Genomic DNA, 19258 nt, shown 5'->3' with positions numbered 1-19258 from the left:
ATTTATATCAGCGGGAGGAAGACTTCTTCAGGGGTGGGACCCAGGTATTCCAGCTTTGTCAGCAGAAGTGTACAGACCTTGCTGGGGATGATGTTGAAAATACCTCATCATTATCATCCACCATAGTTTTCAGGCACCCTACCACGACAGAAGGCTGTTCCTGAATACTATGAAATATTTACATAATACATTCAAATACAGTTCCTCTTCAAGGATTTCAATTATTTTTAAAGATCACAAGCAACAGCAACCGGTGCCTTGTACAACAAACATACATCATGGTGATGTATGACCTGGTTGTGATATTGGATCCAGTACAGTGTAGGTTGATGCTCAGACTATCAACTCCTTGTTAATTTTTTGCTTACAATAAATATGTACATACAAACTTACAACTGAACTAAAGAGTTTAATCATCCTTTCTATTTTGTTGAAATACTATATATATCTGGGCCATAGGTGTTATTTAACCTGCAGTATATGGATATAGATATATAGATATCTATAAGTATGCCAATGTCTCATTGTCTGACCAGGTTCCTTTGTGCTGCTTTCACCAATGTTAATATTTTCATTGTTGGATCATGGTCAGGTAAATATTGGCAAGTGTATCAAGGACAGGTACAGAACTAGATACATTATGGTGAGAATCTGCTTTGACCTGACATCATATGAATGTAAAAATGAGCTATATATGGTGGATAAATATTGTTCTCAATTTTGAATGTATCCATGATCCAAGAATAAAAAACCCATGTACTTTCATCTATCTTTGTAACAGTCCTAGTGGCTGACACATAGCTTCAAAGAATACAGAAAATTCTGTTCACAGCAAACACATTTTATTGAAGGAGTTTACAAACTCATGCACATGTGGATGAAAGCCACGCCCCTATCACACAGTTCACATCAACAGCACCAATAGAAAGCACACATCTCGAACACATTCATGTCATTCATACCAGATCGAATCACCCACAATACAGCAGTCAAGATGGTGGCAAGTCGTACACCACCAATGTCATTTAACATGTTCTCAGACATATTGTCTTACTATTTCATTACTCAGTTTTTAATAGAATGTTTAGAACATCAAGAGAACAGCAGTTCTAGACTGGTTGGTCTAAGAGGAATATGAGCAATTCTTAATGAACATTGTTGAAGAAAAGCTTTGTTTCTATGACGACAATGTGATGACCTATTTCTTAATCCATCCACCTTTGTCCAATCAGGACACACAGAACAAGCATGTAACACTTAATGCTTACATCAATGTCAGGAATGCAAAGGACCAAGTGAAAGGCAAGATAACTCCATTTTGTATTTCTAATTTTATCTTGATTTGTTATTTTTTAACTTGTAAAAATACTCCAGTTAAAAATATTGGCATTTTACAATCACAAAATACAAAACAGAGCTATCTTAAGCCGCCTTCAAGAAAAGGATGAACATAAAATAACAGCAATTTTATTATCAATGACAAACATAAACTGATATGAAATGTCTTATAAAAAAGATACTCTAGTCAAAGACTCAGTAACGCTAATTGAGCCGTTTTCATTGGGATAACAGTCATGCCATGACCTAACAATGTCAGGGGTGTATTGCTGCAGGTGCAATACATACTGCCACACTATCATCCTAACCCATACCGAGGTTTCACCAGGTGTTCAGGATCATTCCATACAAATGCAACAAGGTACTTTTCATTAAGTAAAATATTATTGATTTTATTGCATGTAAGGCCTAAAAGCATATAACTATAAATGCAGCAAGGTACTTGATAGTGTAAAACCTTATTAACTGTAATAAGTAAGCCTTAAAAGAAAAGTAACAATTGTAATTAGTTTTTAAATTTGTAAAATTTTGCTTTTAATTTGGGGATATAAACGGGTTTTTTCTTAATGGCTGCTCTGAATTGCTGTATCACCATGGCAATACATCCCTTAACAGTATCCCTTATATCACGTGCAGACAACCAGTTCAATAAAACAAAAAGCTACAAGATATACAGTGAACAACATAACTGAGAGGAACAACTACCTCTATAAGCCAAACCAAAATTATACACATAGGTAAACAACAGGGGTTAAATAATGATAGTTCAAAATCTACAGCCTCAAAAGTCTTGAGCTAAGGTAAGCCCCATGGGCTTTGCATTATTCTGCAAACATCAACATCTAGGGGTATGAAATACTTAAATAAATGGAACCAATTGATTGAACTTGACATAATTTATATAGGCAGATATACACAATATATTCTCAAGATATGTAATATGACTGCAAAATCACAGGCATTCAAACAATAACCCCATCCAAGAAAGGTCTGTAGGTAGGATTCTTTAAATATTTATCATTGTCTGTGAGTAAAATATCAGGCTGTCACGGTTACTGTTAAAAATGGATATATTTAAGTACCATATAGGTGAACCTGCATCCTAGTATGATTCAGTCAGGTTCAATCAAGCAGATCTCAGAATATAGGAGTACAGACTCTAATCTACAGAGCAAGCATATTGCATCTTATCGGCCTTGACTCCACAGCAGAAGAGCTACAACATTTGATCTTCAATACATCTAAAAGATTTCAATAGAAGGTGAATCTATAAATGATACAGTGAAACAGTCATTTAAATATGACTTCTAAGTGTACACACAGCTAGACACAAAACTGATGGAACTAAACGCGGCGCTTCTTAGAAGACTGCACCATGAATAAACCAAATTATACAAAATATATGATGATATTATGATGCGAAATACACAGAAGATGTCTCTTCTTATGTCTGACAATGAGTAACAATTCTTTTTAAAATCAACTCCATATCTTGTCTGTGGATGGAATTTAAGAATATTTGACCACGTGTGCTTAAAAAGCTCCTTCCATGGATCTTAGTAAATTGGAACAAAATTATACACACAATGTCTTCAAACAGTTTCTGCTTAGCAAGGGATAATGCACAAATATATACAAAGTATTCATACCCGGAAGTCAGTGAATATTTCAGTGACAACCCCCAAAACGAACAAAAAAAATTCAGAAATGTACAGATCAAAGCGGACTTTTGGTCAGTGGTAGAATGTATTATACCGAGTGGGAAATATGACCCTCACCAACATGGTTGAGTATATCATGTCTCCCTCAAGGACTGGTCCTTCAAGGCATCACTCCAAACCTCCATTCTTACAGTAAAAATCCCTCAGATACATTGGAGTGCAAATATTGTATGTCAATATTAGAAAATGTGGTTTGAAAAGTGTAACCGTACACAGAATAAAATACCTGAATAAATTTGACACATAACTTGATTATACTACATCATCAAATCCACTTGTGAAAAAGTGAGAATAATTTTCCACTATTGTGAAGAGACTAACAGCTTGAGCACTATCAGTTGCATAGGAAGCAGTTCTCTGCCGAAAGTTAACCAGAAAACTTCAAACATGTCTGCCGAGGCTGGCATTGGTAAATCACAATAAACCTGGTCAATAAGCAGAGAGAAGGCACGCGGAAAGGCACCACACACATTAAGCAGGTCATGCAAGTCTCCGTAGCACCACAGTTGCAGATGTCATCGTCACGCTGCCCCAGTTAGTTCATCCGTCGGCAGTAGTAGCCGAGCATCTTGCACTTCTCACACAGGTGCTGGGGGTGGACTTTGCTCTGGTCAGAAACATCCAGGCCATCCGGCTTTTCCAGTGGACGCTGGTCAAATAACAACAGGACATGGTCAGTCACTGAGGACCAACGGACAGCACACAACACTTAAAGCGACAATGTCCGCCAAGGAGGGGTGCTTCCACAACAGTGATAAATATTTAACACACAACATTTGCACAACTTATTTTATTAGACACAAAATTTAACTCATTTGTGGTAAGATGTATTAAACCATTATTGTTAAGGAATTGTTCAAACAGGATCATGAATTATTTTGCGACTGTCCGGATATGGTGAAAGGATGACGGACAGAGTCGCTTTAATTTTGGACGTATATAAATGATGCGCTTACCTTCTCCAAGAATTCATAAGGTCGCTGAAATAAACACAAGCACACACTGCATTTTATCCAAGTCAAACAGTGCAACATACCAAACCGGTGTGGGAAAGCATGCAGTGTGATGAGCAGGGTGGAGGCTATTCATAAAGCACACAGACATTAGTAAATAATCGGATCAATTCATCCATTTTCAATATACTTTCCATTAATGAATTATTCTTTCTTTTACACCATATCTGCCACACTGCATGCTTTCTCAGAAATATAAACTTCAAAACACAAACATTTGCACATATGTGCAACAAAACTTAAAATAATTTACAAATACAAATTATTTTCAAAGCCATTTAAAACACTTCAAAAAGAACACAACTTGTGGAGGCCACACAAAATAAAATGGGTTGTAGGGTTACGTGATGAGCATTAGAAAGCTTGAAGAATTAGAAGAGGTTATGAGAACATTGTGAAGATGGCAGATGACTCACCTGTTTGTGAGGGTAGACGTTGATGTGACACTTGATGCACTCCTGTCCCATGTTCGCCCAGCTGTTCCCACTCATCCACTTGCGCTTGCACTTGGGGCACTTGTACTCACCGAAACATCGCTTCTTGCCCTGGTAGGGTGTGAGACCTTCACCTTTGGGTCGGGCCTGAAATACAGAGGTCAGACAGTGTTAAAATGTATCGCTAACATTTCATGGAAATGTCAGATTTGTTGTATACAGGGAAACATAAGTTACAAATCTAGTCCACAGCTTATTGCAGAGGTCATAACGTTTCAAAATGGTGGGAAACAACTTTTCCTCTTATATTTTCTAGTCTCTGATGAATATTGAAAATGGATGACATTTTGCCGTGTCTACCAATGAAAATGTCTAAATGACAATGGCCAGACTAGTATCAGGGTCTGGCTGTTGTCATTTATCCACATTCATACCATATTTGGTCTATGAGCCTTGCAGAGCTTCAAATATCAGAAATGACTGATAATGTCACATTCCAGTATAGTTCCACAGGCCAAAGTGCATGTGATGTGCTTAGGCAAGGATGGCACACAAGGGCAACCCAGTCAGCTATGTCATAGCAAGAAACATACATCGGACGTGGGAGGTGACCCTCCCACCATTGATCCCACCACTTCACAAACAAACAAACTATAAATGGTTTTACTATCTTTGTGATATACAATGAATGCTATTGAAGAAAGAGCAATCCTTCAAAATGCCACCAACCCATTACCCTAATTCATCCTTCTGTTACATGAGATTGCATACGAAGTTATGAGTAGCATGAAGTCTACAACTTGTGTCAAATGTAGCACTACCAATGCAGCACCAATAGATTGATCATATACTACATCTAGGGACTAATTTGGCAATTTGTTTTCTTCATTGAAACCAGAGTTCCATCCTCACCAGAGTTCCATCCTCAACTGCTTCCAGTTCTATGTCATAACAAAGCAACCTTAGTCCCAGCATGCAAATATTGAAACATTTTTACCATTCTATGAATGTTAAACATTTCTATGAATGATCGAATATTTTTCAAATGTCGGCTCATGTCCTGGCAGAAGTGAGAGGTAATGCATCTCCATGTATGAATACATGACACTTTGTTATGTTCTTTATTTATTCTTTGTAAAAGGGGCAAGAAGTAGTTCAGAAACAGCTACTTCTTGCCACTTCATTATATCTACTTCTTGCATCTTCATCAGTTGAAGTTGCTATCAATATTAATGTGCCATGTACTCATGTTCTTCCAGCTTCTGATGCCTATCAAAGACTTTATCTCTAGGTATGTTAAACCTGAAATTAAAGGACAAACCATGGCCATCAATATGTAGCAAGTAACCATCTGGTGGGCTGAGTGTCAGAACAATGTGTAATGATGTATGCCAGAAGAAGTTTCTTTTAGCTAAATAGCTGGGACAAACATGAGCAGCACGTAACACCATTCAACATATAGAACATTTGAAAGCTAGTTCTGAAGCATGTACAACAGCTATATGGATAAACTATACTATTTAATCCTGAAAGTCCAGAATAAACATTCATTTCGAGTCTCATATGTCAGAAGGTTGATGAAGAGTTGGTCATGATGCTTCCAATGCCATATTGTCCCATGCTGAGTGTAAACCCACTATCACTGCAGGGGCCGATACCTTGTAGTAAAGGTCTCTGAAGTTTCAAGCTCATTTATTCTGTTCCAGCTGAGCCATAACAACCCCCAGAAGATCCCATCAGGAAGTGCTTAGACGGCATGCATTAAGACCCCAGATTGCATCAGATAGATAGATACATAATTGTAATAGCCTCTTGGTATATATAGACAAGACCATACAAACACTAGTACCTTGATATAACATTGCCATTGATGTGGGTCCTGGATTTTTTTTTGTAGGGGAGAAAATATTTTCAGCTTTATATCTTTTACAAAATAGCTAATTTTCAGACATCCAACATGTCCATGGAACAAACTGTGTTCAAAAACTTAAGCTAAATAATTTTTCTTTTACTGTAACCCAATATGTACTTGTACCTTGGTATAAAAGGCCACCATTGCATGAATTTGTACTAGTTAAGTGCCAGTGCTGTCGACCTACTACGCTATCCTAGCTTCAGGCTGTACTTTTAAACATAGATATGGCTGCCTGCCAGCAAGCCCACAGCAGACTGAATCAGACATTCATAGGGTGTCCTATACTTACACAGCAGTTTTTATACTCTCCAAATGGGTTTCAGGGAATATCTATTAATAATACTAGCAATTCTATCACGTAGGGGCCTGACCTTCGCCTACACCCTGCTCTTATTGGTGAACAGAAAGTACATTTTCGTTATCAAACAGAGTCCCTAGTTGTATAGCATGTACAGTATATACAGTATTTGCATTATGGTTATACTTTACACAACATAAATATCTCTACAAACAGATATGTAAGATCATGTCAATTCCAAAAAAGTTAATTATAGGAATATTATTCCATTGATACAGGGATGGTCGGGTAGCCTAGTGGTTAAAACGTTTTCTTGTCCACCCAAGACCCGGGTACAATGGGTACAATGTGTGAAGCCCATTTATGGTGTCCCCTACTGTGATATTGCTGGAATAATGCTAAAGTGGCATAAAACCAAACTCACTCACTCCATTGATACAACCACTCATAGATGACCCAAAGGAAATGTAAAATGGACTTCCCGTTCAGCAGAGATTTCTATGAAGGAAATGGTTGTCACTTATATTTATGCAATGCTATTTCTGTCGTGCCAGTAATGGGAAGGGGTGAGGACTGTACTGACTGCATCAGCGTGGTTCTGATACAGTGTGGGGCAACACCTGGGGGATGCATCGACCTCTGCTGCAGTACCTCCACTACAGCAAATACTGTCACTGTTAAACAGGATGCCACTGGATCACAAGGATGTGTCCATGACCATTCTGCCTCTCCGACTGACATTGCAAAGATGTTAGATCCTACTGGTTCGCAAGACAAAATTAACTACAACCATTGACAAATTACAAATAATTGCATGTGTATAGTATTTTTGTTCATGGCGCTGCTTCAACAAGTTATGTCCCGAGTGAACATCAGTCCTAATCCGACATGATGTGTGGTACACCACTTACCTGAAGGTAGCAAGATGGCAGATAGATATGAAGATATGCCATAAATCCTTCAGATGATGTGTGAAAGATCTCATAGGATCCATATAATTTTGAGATGCCCCCTGCCAGCAATTCCTTCTTGGTAACTTAATCCCCACCTTCTAGTACCCCCCTCCCTCCCCCTCCTTAGTGATGGAGAACACATGTGTTGCTGGCTTTGTCCCTCAGTACACACAACAGGCTCTTCAATCACCCTCTTATCTCTTACCTAATGCAATGGGTTTATAATTAATGTTAATTGGGACAGGCTTACTGTGGGTCATGCTGCCTCACTAGCTACAGGAGATTCTAGGGAATGCAGTGTTAAATGAAATCATCTACTTCAAGATACAAGAAAAAGCTCATGGTGTTACTGTGGGTCATGCTGCCTCACCAGCTACAGGAGATTCTAGGGAATGCAGTGTTAAATGAATCATCTACTTCAAGATACAAGAAAAAGCTCATGGTGTTCAATAATACAATATAAAACATTTCAGCAAAATGGACTCAGCCATTTGGCAAAAGGGGCGGGGTTATCATTGTAATGAAGATATAAAATACACTGGAAAATAAAGCATGCATTCCTGAAGTACACATGATCACACCAAAACTAGTACCAAAACTTGGAAATTAGGCCAGTTTCTACTCTTGGGGGAAAATACCTTACCAGCATGATCAGATCATTGGACTGCATCTGAACCGTGTTATACCCTTCACTCAGGCACACACCCACCCTCAAATGGTGACAACTGACATCCCTATCCCTTACCCAGGTGCAGAACCCCTCCATCAAATGATGACAACTGACATCCCTATATCCTTCACCCAGGTCCAGAACCCCTCTCTCAAATGATGACAACTGACATCCCTATCCTTCACCCAGGTTCAGAACCCCTCCATCAAATGATGACAACTGACATCCCCATGTCCTTCCCTCAGGTCCAGAACCCCTCCCTCAAATGATGACAACTGACATCCCTTTATCCTTCACCCAGGACCAATACCCCCTTCCTTAAGTGATGACAACTGACGTCCCTATCCTTCACCCAATACCAGAACCCCTCCCTCTAATGACAACTGACATCCCTATATCCTTCACCCAGGACCAAGAACCCCTTCCTCAAGTGATGACAACTGACGTCCCTATCCTTCACCCAGGTCCAGAACCCCTCCCTCTAATGACAACTGACATCCCTATATCCTTCACCCAGGACCAATAACCCCTTCCTCAAGTGATGACAACTGACGTCCCTATCCTTCGCCCAATACCAGAACCCCTCCCTCTAATGACAACTGACACCCCTATATCCTTCACCCAGGACCAAGAACCCCTTCCTCAAGTGATGACAACTGACATCCCTATCCTTCACCCAATACCAGAACCCCTCCCTCTAATGACAACTGACATCCCTATGTGCTTCACCCAGGACCAGAAGCCCTTCCTCAAATGATGACAACTGACATCTCTATAACCTTCACCCAGGTCCAGAACCCCTCCCTCAAATGATAACAACTGACAACTGACATCAACTCCTTGTGATAGGCCTTGTGATGAACATTTGAAGATTCTTACTGCACAGAAATGTCACAGCGTGTTAACAGTCTCACAGGAAAGGTGCAAACCTTTTTAATGACAACTGCTTAATAGTTCATAGTGACATGACATTCACTGAGTTTGAAGTGTATTCTTCTTGTAGGCACCCTTAAAATTCCAAAGGGTAATAATCTTTTTGAGTGCCCTCAATGTAACTATTGATCAGTCCACATTGTCTGACCATCCTTTTTCCCAGACACTTATCAGAAGTAGGCTTATCATAGCTAGGCACCTGTAGCAGGATGAGATATTTGGGTTTTCACCACTTTGTGAAAAGGTTGAATTACAAACTTAAGATTATGAAGACATGAAATATTTTATGGATAACAACTTCTTTATTCTTCTTGACAACCTTCATCACCTGCTGAGGTGGCAAGAAGTAGCCATGAAATGTTGCTACAAAGAAAACAGAAGTTGTTATCCATATAATATTTCATGTCTTCATGTTCTTACAACCTCTAAGTGCCTACCAATAACAGATAATAGATAGATAGATGTGATAAATCTAAGTCAAACTGATGAGAAGACACAAGACCGGTCTTGTTCCACCTGGAGGTCGCACAAGAACAAGAACAGGAATCAATGTAACCTGGCATTCAAACCCAGGGTCAGGAGATCCAGAACTGCCTCGACATCATCACCTGGCCACCCAACCTCAATTAGTTCAAAGTAAACAATTATGAATTGTTTGATGGGCATTTCTTAGTAGTTGACGGATGACAAATAGACAAAAAAATTGTAAAACAACTTCTATATTCTACTGTAATGGCAAGATATGGTATAAATCCTTAGAACCTTGTCAAGCAACAGTGTAAGGATCAATACCAAAACGTCGCCATTACAGTAAAATAGTGTTGTTTTACAAAAATTGTGTCTGCTTTGAAAACATTTTTGATCCAACACTGTATCTGATGATCTATGCAAAAGTAATGAACATAAACCAAAACTGACTACCTGTTTCTATGGTGAGAGAGAAAGTAATGAAAGTTGTGCATTACCTTCCCTACCTGGGGGCAGTCCTTGATGTAGTGACCCTTGTTGAAGCACAGGTGGCACAGGTAGGAGGAGGGGGGACGTTTGCTGGGCTTGCGTTCCATGGACAGAGACAGGTCGCTGAAGTGGTCGGCCAGATCTTGTATACTCCCATAAGGTGACGTCGTTGACAGTCCTGATAAGCTGCCATTCTGGTAGTGGTTCTAGAAAAGCAACAAATGTCAATGTTCAGGGTCAACACCGTCTTCTGGATCACATTGCAAAATATGGTCATAGTGTCATGGATTTTTCTTCACTTGCTCAGAAGCTATTGGAACATTCATTGGAAAAATTGTAATAACAATTGTAGAATTTGTACTCACATATACTTTGGATTTGGTTGAACATTAACCTCTGAGGTCTAGTTAAATTCATGAAAATTCCACAATAATTTGCATTGCTAACAACATTATTGTCAAATTTGTAATTCCATTTTAAGAATTTCTAGTTACAGTTGGCTTTGAAAAAGTGACGTGATAATAGAGGAAGAGGCTATTAATGCTCATTTGTATTATTATATTTAAATGTTAAATATGCTAAATACCTCTTACTTAAGTGTAAAATGTAAGCATGGTTTCCTAAATAGATCCCTGACATGCTACCTGGATCTTCTATTTGCATTTATTGATGTGTTCATACCACAGGTACACAGGAACTCGGCATCCACAGATGTACATGTTACAGGGAGGCTTATATATTGATAATGATGCAGAGTGGATGTGGATGAAGAAAATTCAAAACCTTTGAAGTACTGCTACCTAGTTTTAAATATATTATGTACAGTTGTACATAGAAAAGTAAATTTCCCGACTTACTTTTATTTATCCTTAAGTAACACAATAAAGAAGTTGATGAAAGAAGTTGATAACCAAAGATGTATTTCAGTATTACAGTGATGTACCTAAATATTAAATCAAACATAGTGTTTCAATTGCTGCACACAACCCTGTGTACATATACGCTAGCAGACATGTGACTTTGTAGCTGACTTCCCTCCCCCTGAAGCTGAAACATGTCAGTTGGTGTCAAAACAATTAAACAACTGCCTGTCAAGAACCCTAACCAACAAGGTTTGTCCATTTCCTGGGCGAGATTTGGAAGCTGATGTTGTCAAGACCTTTTTTTAATTCTCAATGTAGCCCTGGCACAAGGTTGCGTTATTGTGAGCACTGGGATACAGGGCAGCCATTTCTGTATTTTGACAGCAGTTCAAATGAGATGGACATTCTCAGAAAGTGGGAACTCCCTTCCAACTTCTTGAAAGTAATGGGCAGGTTCAGCCACATGTAAACAAACACGGCTGTCTGGTGAACGCTCTTATGAAAATGTGCTATGTTTAGCCTGTCACTGTACTTAGGAAGCAATGTTGCAACTTGAGAGGGCAAGTTTAGGCTGATCTAATTACTTCAGACATATCGTGGTCAGACCACAGAAGTACTGGCCATGTTGGTCCAAAGTCCAACTCCACCAGAAATTCCAAGAACAGCATTATATAACGCTTGATACTAACCACAAAAATATTTAAAAAATAAAATAAAAAGTTGGGGACGAGGGAGATGGAATTGCATAGCATATGGCGACAGTATGTCTGAACGCTAAAGGCAACGTAACGCGATACGGGCAGGTCGGGGAGACGCACAGCTGGGTTTATAGAGCAGGGGAGGCCATCTTACTGCTAAACATATTGATACACATTTGGAACCTCATAAGAACACTCTGGTTGTTACCTTGAAACTACGATGACCACGATTAGCGCACACACCCGGGTTGTGACGTGACGTTCCACGTCAGAAATATAACTGACCGACTTTCAGTTGTACGAACACCCTGACATTTAAAGCTCTTTGGAACTTTGGGGAATATAAAGATTTGGCTGCCAAAATGTCAGCATCTTTCTTTACGAACGATTCCTTATCGCCGTGACCCAGTACATGAACGGGTTCGTTATAGAAACAGCAAACAATATTCATGACTTTGCTGTGCTTAGTATATGGTATACCATTAGATGAGGAATATTAGATATGGTACAACAGATTACATACAAAATAGATGGGGGATATAAGCTGGACTTACAGCGGTGTTGATGTTGGTGGCGAGAGCCGGCTGGGAGGTGAGTGCTGGACTGGACCAGGGGTGCTGCTGCTCTGTGTGTACGTTGAGACCATACAGATTCTGCGTCCCCCCTGTTTTCTGAAGTAGGGAGCTGACTGTGTTCACGGAAGAAACAGCCTGGGTTGAAACCTGGTTAGCTGACCAGGGATCGGAGTACAGGGACTGCCCAGTTTGTACATTAGAAGGGTGGGAGTCCGCCAAGGTAAGGTATACCCAGTTTAGAAGTTGTGCCGGCTGATATACTGAGGCGCTTGTGTCAATCGTCGCCAAAGACGTCATGTCACGTTCTCTCATGATTCTCCCCTGGGCCAGTCGCCACTGGAAAAGTCGCTGGTCTGACTGACTCTGCTCGCAGAACTACGCTTTTCTTGGATGCGCCGTTACAAGATGCCAATCAAATTTCGGCAACTCTCTAAGTCCCGCCTCCTGGTGCCCTTGCACGCGCCCCAAAATACGTCAACTTGTTGCTATGGTAATTGCCTCCGGATGACTGTTAGTGCCCCGTTCGTGGCACCCCTCTTTTATCCAGATGCGGTGAGACGCTGGGTCCAGGAGAAGGGGTGGCGTAACGGGATTATCTCATATGTTAACATCTTTGACATAGCTTTGAAAATAATTAACAACTCATTAACCAGTTCAGAAGGGTTTGTCAAGGAGTTTCCTGTATATTGGAGTCCAGCTTTTCCGGTGTGGCACCGCCAATTAGTTGTCAATATAATCCAATCTGAAGGTTGTAATATCTTTAGCAGTTGACAAATACACTCAACGGGGTTGTGTTTTGACACAGATCACGTATTTACACCACACGTGTTTATGTGATGACGAGTACACAATAGCTTTTCATGGGACAATGGCGGACTTTTGACAACATCACAAACAATGTTTTTAGGTATTTGGTATCATTTAGTCAACGCAAACGTTTTATACTCCTTTGGGGTATCGTTAATGTAGACTATATACTTGAAATGATCTTAAATAACACAAAGTATGATATAGTTTGGTATGAAATAAAAGGACGCGATCCAAACGTGAACACCGGTATCAAATTATTAAAAGTGGACTATTCAATAGAACAATTTAATGCTTGTACATCTTGTCAGTTGGGATAATTTAAGAAAAGATGGGATCTCTGTTCCATGATTGATAAAATTAATGCTATAATAGCAAGTCATTATAGAACTATGGCCAGGGTTCGAAATTCCTTGTATTTTAGTGACAATGGCACGATTAAAGTATGTCAGTCTCTGGGCACACCTATATATTATGGGTTGTTTAAACGACAGTACCTTGAGATAATGTGTGTTAAATGAAGTGGGTGATAAATGTACTTTCGCACAAGTAAACATGACAAGCACTTGGAAAGTTATGAACATGTATAATGCACAAAATAACGTTGTGTATTATCAACCGCAATGAAGAGGGGCGGTGGGGTAGCCTAGTGGTTAAAGCGTTCGCTCGTCAGGCAGAAAGTCCGGGTTCGATTCCCCACATGGTTACGATGTGTGAAGCCCATTTCTGGTGTCCCCCGCCGTGATATTGCTGGGATATTGCTAAAGGCGGCATAAAATACAACTCACTCAATGAAGAGGAAATGGAGCAATTTCTTTCTAAAATATGACTGCCTATTATTTAGCCTAAGTGAAATGAGATTCACGATGTCTCAAAAGTATTCTAGTTGACACAGTTACAGTTCAAAGGGCACACTGAAACATCTTTATGACATGTGGCATCCTTGAAAAAGTATTCTAGCTATCTCTGTAACATGTTTACATTCAATGTAGTGCATGACATGTGCCAGCAATCGTCATACCCAGTTGCATTGTTATTACAAATTATACTTAATATATATTCATAACTGTATATATAATGTTATGTGTTGTACTACTACACGTGGCTGTGTTCTAATGTGTGTGCGTGCTTGGACATAAACATTTCAACGAAGTCAATAACAAAAAATATTGATAAATGTTCATATTTCTTTAATCTCGATTTAAACATATTTATTTTCACAAAACAGTGAAAATGAATTGGTAAACAAGCGAAGCGCTTATGTTAATACCGCTCCATTACACATAAGACATGATACAATAAAAACATCAATGAAGGTTAGATGTAATTAATGAATTGTACATGCCATGTGTATATATAATAAATATATTTGCAGTTTATATTAAACAATTCATTTACTTCATTCTTACTTTAATCTCCGGCGACACCTTATTTATTTCATATGTAAACACGACTCATGATGATATATAATGTCATAATTATGCACTCGGTATTATAATATATCTATGCCATGCAATCTCACCATGCAATCAATGTTAGGAAACCTATAGTATTATGATCTACAAGCTCGACGCAGTGCTATAATATATAATTAGACTGAGCTGTATAGTGTATTAGATAATGTTCCATGGTCCGATGACCTAGATTTGTACGAACTAAAGAAGTGATATTTCAACACATCTATGTTAATTTTGTAACCTATAATTCTGTTTATGAAGTTCTGATTGAAAAGTGTTTCCATATCGGTTTTTTATAAGCCCGTCTAAGTACATATTATGTTATACTCCTTACATATACACACACTACAAATAATACATTTTCAGAATTCTGACAAAAAAGGAAACAAATCTATTTATACTACTATAAATAAATTGTAGAGACTATGATGTATAAATGAATATAATGCAGTTCAACTTCTGATTGATGGCTTTTTTTCGGGCCAGATTCAATATCTGTATATTCTCTGATTTTATTTTGCTTATTTTTCAGATTTGGTGCGTTGCTTTTGTCATTGTGAGAAGTATTTATATAGTCATGTACTTGTCGTCTTATTGGTCACCTTCCCTGTATTTATTATTTGGGAAATACATATTATTTAAACTAGATAGAGTCTTTGAGTGAAGGCTGGATTGAATAAAATGTTATTGCTTCAAGTTTGAGTGAGTGGGTATGGTTTTACGCCGCTTTTAGCAATATTCCAGCAATATCACGGCGGGGGACACCAGAAATGGGCTTCACACATTGTACCCATGTCGGGAACCGAACCCGGGTCTTTGGCGTGACGAGCGAACGCTTTAACCACTAGGCTACCCGACCGCCCCCTTCAAGTTTGAACTCACTTTTCAGTCGATACCATCAATTCATTTCAAAACTAAAAAGGTTTCAATTAAAGTGTATGCGTTCCCCCTCGTTATACGGCTTTCAAGTACAAAGTAAACAAATATACAAACAACGAACGAACTCATAGCAACTATAAACATCTCAATTTCTGATCGCAGGATAATAAAAATTGCGTTGTGTGTTGTTTATAACGCCGCAGTCAGAAATATTCCAGCTATATAACGGAGGACTATAAAAAAACGAATCTGGACCAGACAATTCTGTGACTGACAACACGAGCATCGATCCACGCATTTGGGATACGATGACATGCATCAACCAAGTCAGAGAGCCTGACGTCTTGATCCCGATAGTCGCCTCTTCCGACAAGCATGGGTTGCTGAAGATCTATGCTTACCGGGATCTTCACGGGTTTTGAGGTCTGGATACTGGTCACATTATGTGAAAAGTTATGAATATGATACTGTAGTCGGCGTGGACGTCTGCAGGTGGGGCTCCACGCCGTGCACGTCTTAATCACGACGGGGCGTTCATTGTACTACATCCCAAAACTGTCCGTATGGAAATAGGTAACATTACAGATGTTGAGAGTGGTACAGTGGCACAATGATTTGAGAGTGGTATAGATGCACCATGAGTTGAGAGTGGCATAGATGCACTATGAGTTGAGAGTGGTATAGATGCACCATGAATTGAGAGTGGTATAGATGCACCATGAGTTGAGAGTGGTATAGATGCACCATGAGTTGAGAGTGGTATAGATGCACTTTGAGTTGAGAGTGGCATAGATGCACTTTGAGTTGAGAGTGGCATAGATGCACCATGAATTGAGAGTGGTATAGATGCACCATGAGTTGAGAGTGGTATAGATGCACCATGAGTTGAGAGTGGTATAGATGCACTTTGAGTTGAGAGTGGCATAGATGCACCATGAATTGAGAATGGTATAGATGCACCATGAATTGAGAGTGGTATAGATGCACTATGAGTTGAGAGTGGTATAGATGCACCTATGGTTTAGAGTGGTATAGATGCATCATGGATTTAGAGTGGTATAGATGCACTATGAGTTTAGGGTGGTATAGATGCGCTATGAGTTGAGAGTGGTATAGATGCACCATGAATTGAGAGTGGTATAGATGCACTATGAGTTGAGAGTGGTATAGATGCACTATGAGTTGAGAGCGGTATAGTTGCACCTATGGTTTAGAGTGGTATAGATGCACCCTGGATTTAGAGTGGTATAGATACACCCTGGATTTAGAGTGGTATAGATGCACTATGAGTTTAGGGTGGTATAGATGCACTATGAGTTGAGAGTGGTATAGATGCACCATGAATTGAGAGTGGTATAGATGCACTATGAGTTCAGAGTGGTATAGATGCACTATGAGTTCAGAGTGGTATAGATGCACCCTGGATTTATAGTGGTATAGATGCACCCTGGATTTAGAGTGGTATAGATCCACTATGAGTTGAGGGTGGTATAGATGCACCTATGGTTTAGAGTGTTATAGATGCACCATGGATTTAGAGTGGTATAGATGCACCATGGATTTAGAGTGGTATAGATGCACTATGAGTTGAGGGTGGTATAGATGCACCATGAGTTGAGGGTGGTATAGATGCACTATGAGTTGAGAGTGTCTTGTCATGACATATTATAATGTTCATTAAGGTTCTAAATTAGCGAATTGATATCAATCAAAATTATTTTCAAGAATAACTGCCTTTAGGTCACATTCTCCGAGTACTAATACGGGGGTTAACCAATGCATTGGTTAACCCCCGTATTAGTACTACATTGACTATATATATATATAGTCAATGTAAGTCATGCATGGGTTAATATTTTCAGTTACACTGAAGAGCTGTCATGAGACAGCGAAAGTACTATGTATGAAACTGATATAAAGAAGATGATGGACTAACGTGGACTTTATTATTTTATTATATATATGTATATATATATATATATATATATATATATATATATATATATATATATATATATATATATAGTCAATGTAAGTCATGCATTGGTTAACTCCCGTATTAGTACTCAGAGAACGTGACCTATATATATATATATATATATATATATATATATATATATATATATATATACACCTGGACAAAGTGACAAACTCATATTGAAATTCGGAAACCGAAATCGGTTGTCTGATGGCATGTTACGTAACTGTTCCATTGCTATAGTTACATGACAACTATGTGACCAACTGGTGAAATATACAATGCTCTGTTGTCATACAGGCATTGTTTGTGTATTAAATATTCATCTTGAGTTTGACGTTATATGTGGATATTTCCTCAAGATACAAACGTTCGTCATATATGCAAATAAAGAACGATCGGTGTTTAACACGTTTCTGTTTGAATAGGTGTACGGTGACAATATCTATAACGTACGAGCTCGTATGTCAAACCTATATACGGCATTTGACTTTTTTAGAATATTTTAAAAAAAACATTACCCATCATGGATGTTGCGTAAAGCTGACATACACATAATTTATTGACAAGTCAAAATGCTTGGACAGTGAATCCATTGGTTTGCTGCTAGCCTAACTAACATTTCAACAGGTGGTTGTAAGATTGTAATTGGATACCAAGACAAAATGGGCGATGAGGGTGGTATGTACAGGAATTGTTATATTAAAAATTCCCTTATAATGGATACAAGCTGTTCAGATTTTATAATTATATATACCGGAACTGCTTCAGTTTGTTTTTAGCCTATTCCTGATCATCTTTAAACACATTACATAAATCAAATCAATAATCGTATGCTAATTGGATGTAAAGGATACGCTGTAAGAGTAGCTTAACTAAGTAAACATAGTAGACTCAATAAACGGATCTCGAGTAGGTGATCTGCTCCGTTATCCGATAATCTGTTTCCACAATCATGTTTCAGTGTCGGCGTGCATCAAAGGGAAGGACATCACGCGCTGCATCAAACAAATTGGATCAATCATCACAGGCATTTCCGGTCTCACGACTGTTTGTTTTTTAAAGAATATTTCAAAGGTGGTAGAGAAGGTTCGTTTGAGACACTTTCTCACCCATATACAGGTAACGTACATATTTAAAATATACTATAATATAATATACAATATACATTATCTGAAGAAGGAAACAAAGAAGTGGTTCATTAATCCGACTTCGAGCTTTGTTAGGGTGCTGTTTTATATGATGCTAGTTTGAGAAATTAAGAAAAGTATTTTGAGGTCTTTGATATTTTGCCGTCTAAATAACATCTCTCTACACTGTACAAGAAACAAGTTCAAACAATAAGATTGTTGCAATACACAGAAAGGAATAAATGACAGTATGTCATTGCACAAAACGGAAAGTTAAGTTTACTTGCCACTCCCATCTATAGGCATCTTTTTATATCAATTATTTTATGAAATGCCTTACAAAACGATAATCTAAATAGGTTATTTTACTTAGAACCCACATCAATAGGCATCTTAACATATCTAACGTTATCGCCAGCCCACAGAGACAGCGATCGTACTAGAATCTGTACTTTACTAAGTCAGTGTTTATTCATGTCGCAACTACTGTAATCTTCGGAACAATATGTACTACTATATAAAGGGATATGACTTGGATTCAGTATTATAAGGAAATGCTACAACATCTACTGATACTAACCTTGCTATTGTACAATCTGTCCATTTGTTCATTGCAAAATAAAAAAATCTAAATATGTC

The 19258-nt window shown here is 38.6% G+C and overlaps 1 protein-coding gene across 4 annotated transcripts; it reads right to left on the bottom strand.

Annotated features, from left to right (window-relative positions):
* Positions 1–825: 825 nt before the first annotated feature.
* On the bottom strand, positions 826–12757 carry LOC124141137 (zinc finger CCHC domain-containing protein 24-like). 4 transcript variants are annotated; one of them, XM_046509045.2, is made up of 5 exons: positions 12348–12757; positions 10250–10438; positions 4489–4653; positions 4016–4039; positions 826–3708 (listed from the first exon to the last, which is right to left on the bottom strand). In XM_046509045.2, exons 1-5 carry the CDS (start codon positions 12678–12680, stop codon positions 3595–3597), a joined length of 825 nt encoding a protein of 274 aa, XP_046365001.1. In that variant the 5' UTR covers positions 12681–12757; the 3' UTR covers positions 826–3594. The 4 variants fall into 4 exon arrangements, with proteins under 4 accessions (XP_046365001.1, XP_046365000.1, XP_046365003.1 ...); XM_046509044.2 differs by having other exon boundaries at positions 10241–10438; positions 12348–12752; XM_046509047.2 differs by lacking the exon at positions 4016–4039 and having other exon boundaries at positions 12348–12756.
* Positions 12758–19258: the final 6501 nt, after the last annotated feature.

This window comes from Haliotis rufescens, unplaced genomic scaffold (assembly GCF_023055435.1).
Source record: "Haliotis rufescens isolate VD_foot unplaced genomic scaffold, xgHalRufe1.0.p SCAF_11, whole genome shotgun sequence".
Lineage (NCBI taxonomy): Eukaryota > Metazoa > Mollusca > Gastropoda > Lepetellida > Haliotidae > Haliotis > Haliotis rufescens.
This window is presented reverse-complemented; position numbering and strand designations above follow the sequence as displayed.

Bases quoted from the DNA above. Each gene is read 5' to 3' on its own strand.
- LOC124141137 (XM_046509044.2), bottom strand. From the start codon at position 12,680: ATGAGAGAACGTGACATGACGTCTTTGGCGACGATTGACACAAGCGCC. The intron at 4,040-4,488 runs GTGAGTCATCTG...TGTTTATTTCAG, and splicing joins ACGTCTACCCTCACAAACAG to CGACCTTATGAATTCTTGGA. The intron at 3,709-4,015 runs GTAAGCGCATCA...TTATTTGACCAG, and splicing joins CTTATGAATTCTTGGAGAAG to CGTCCACTGGAAAAGCCGGA.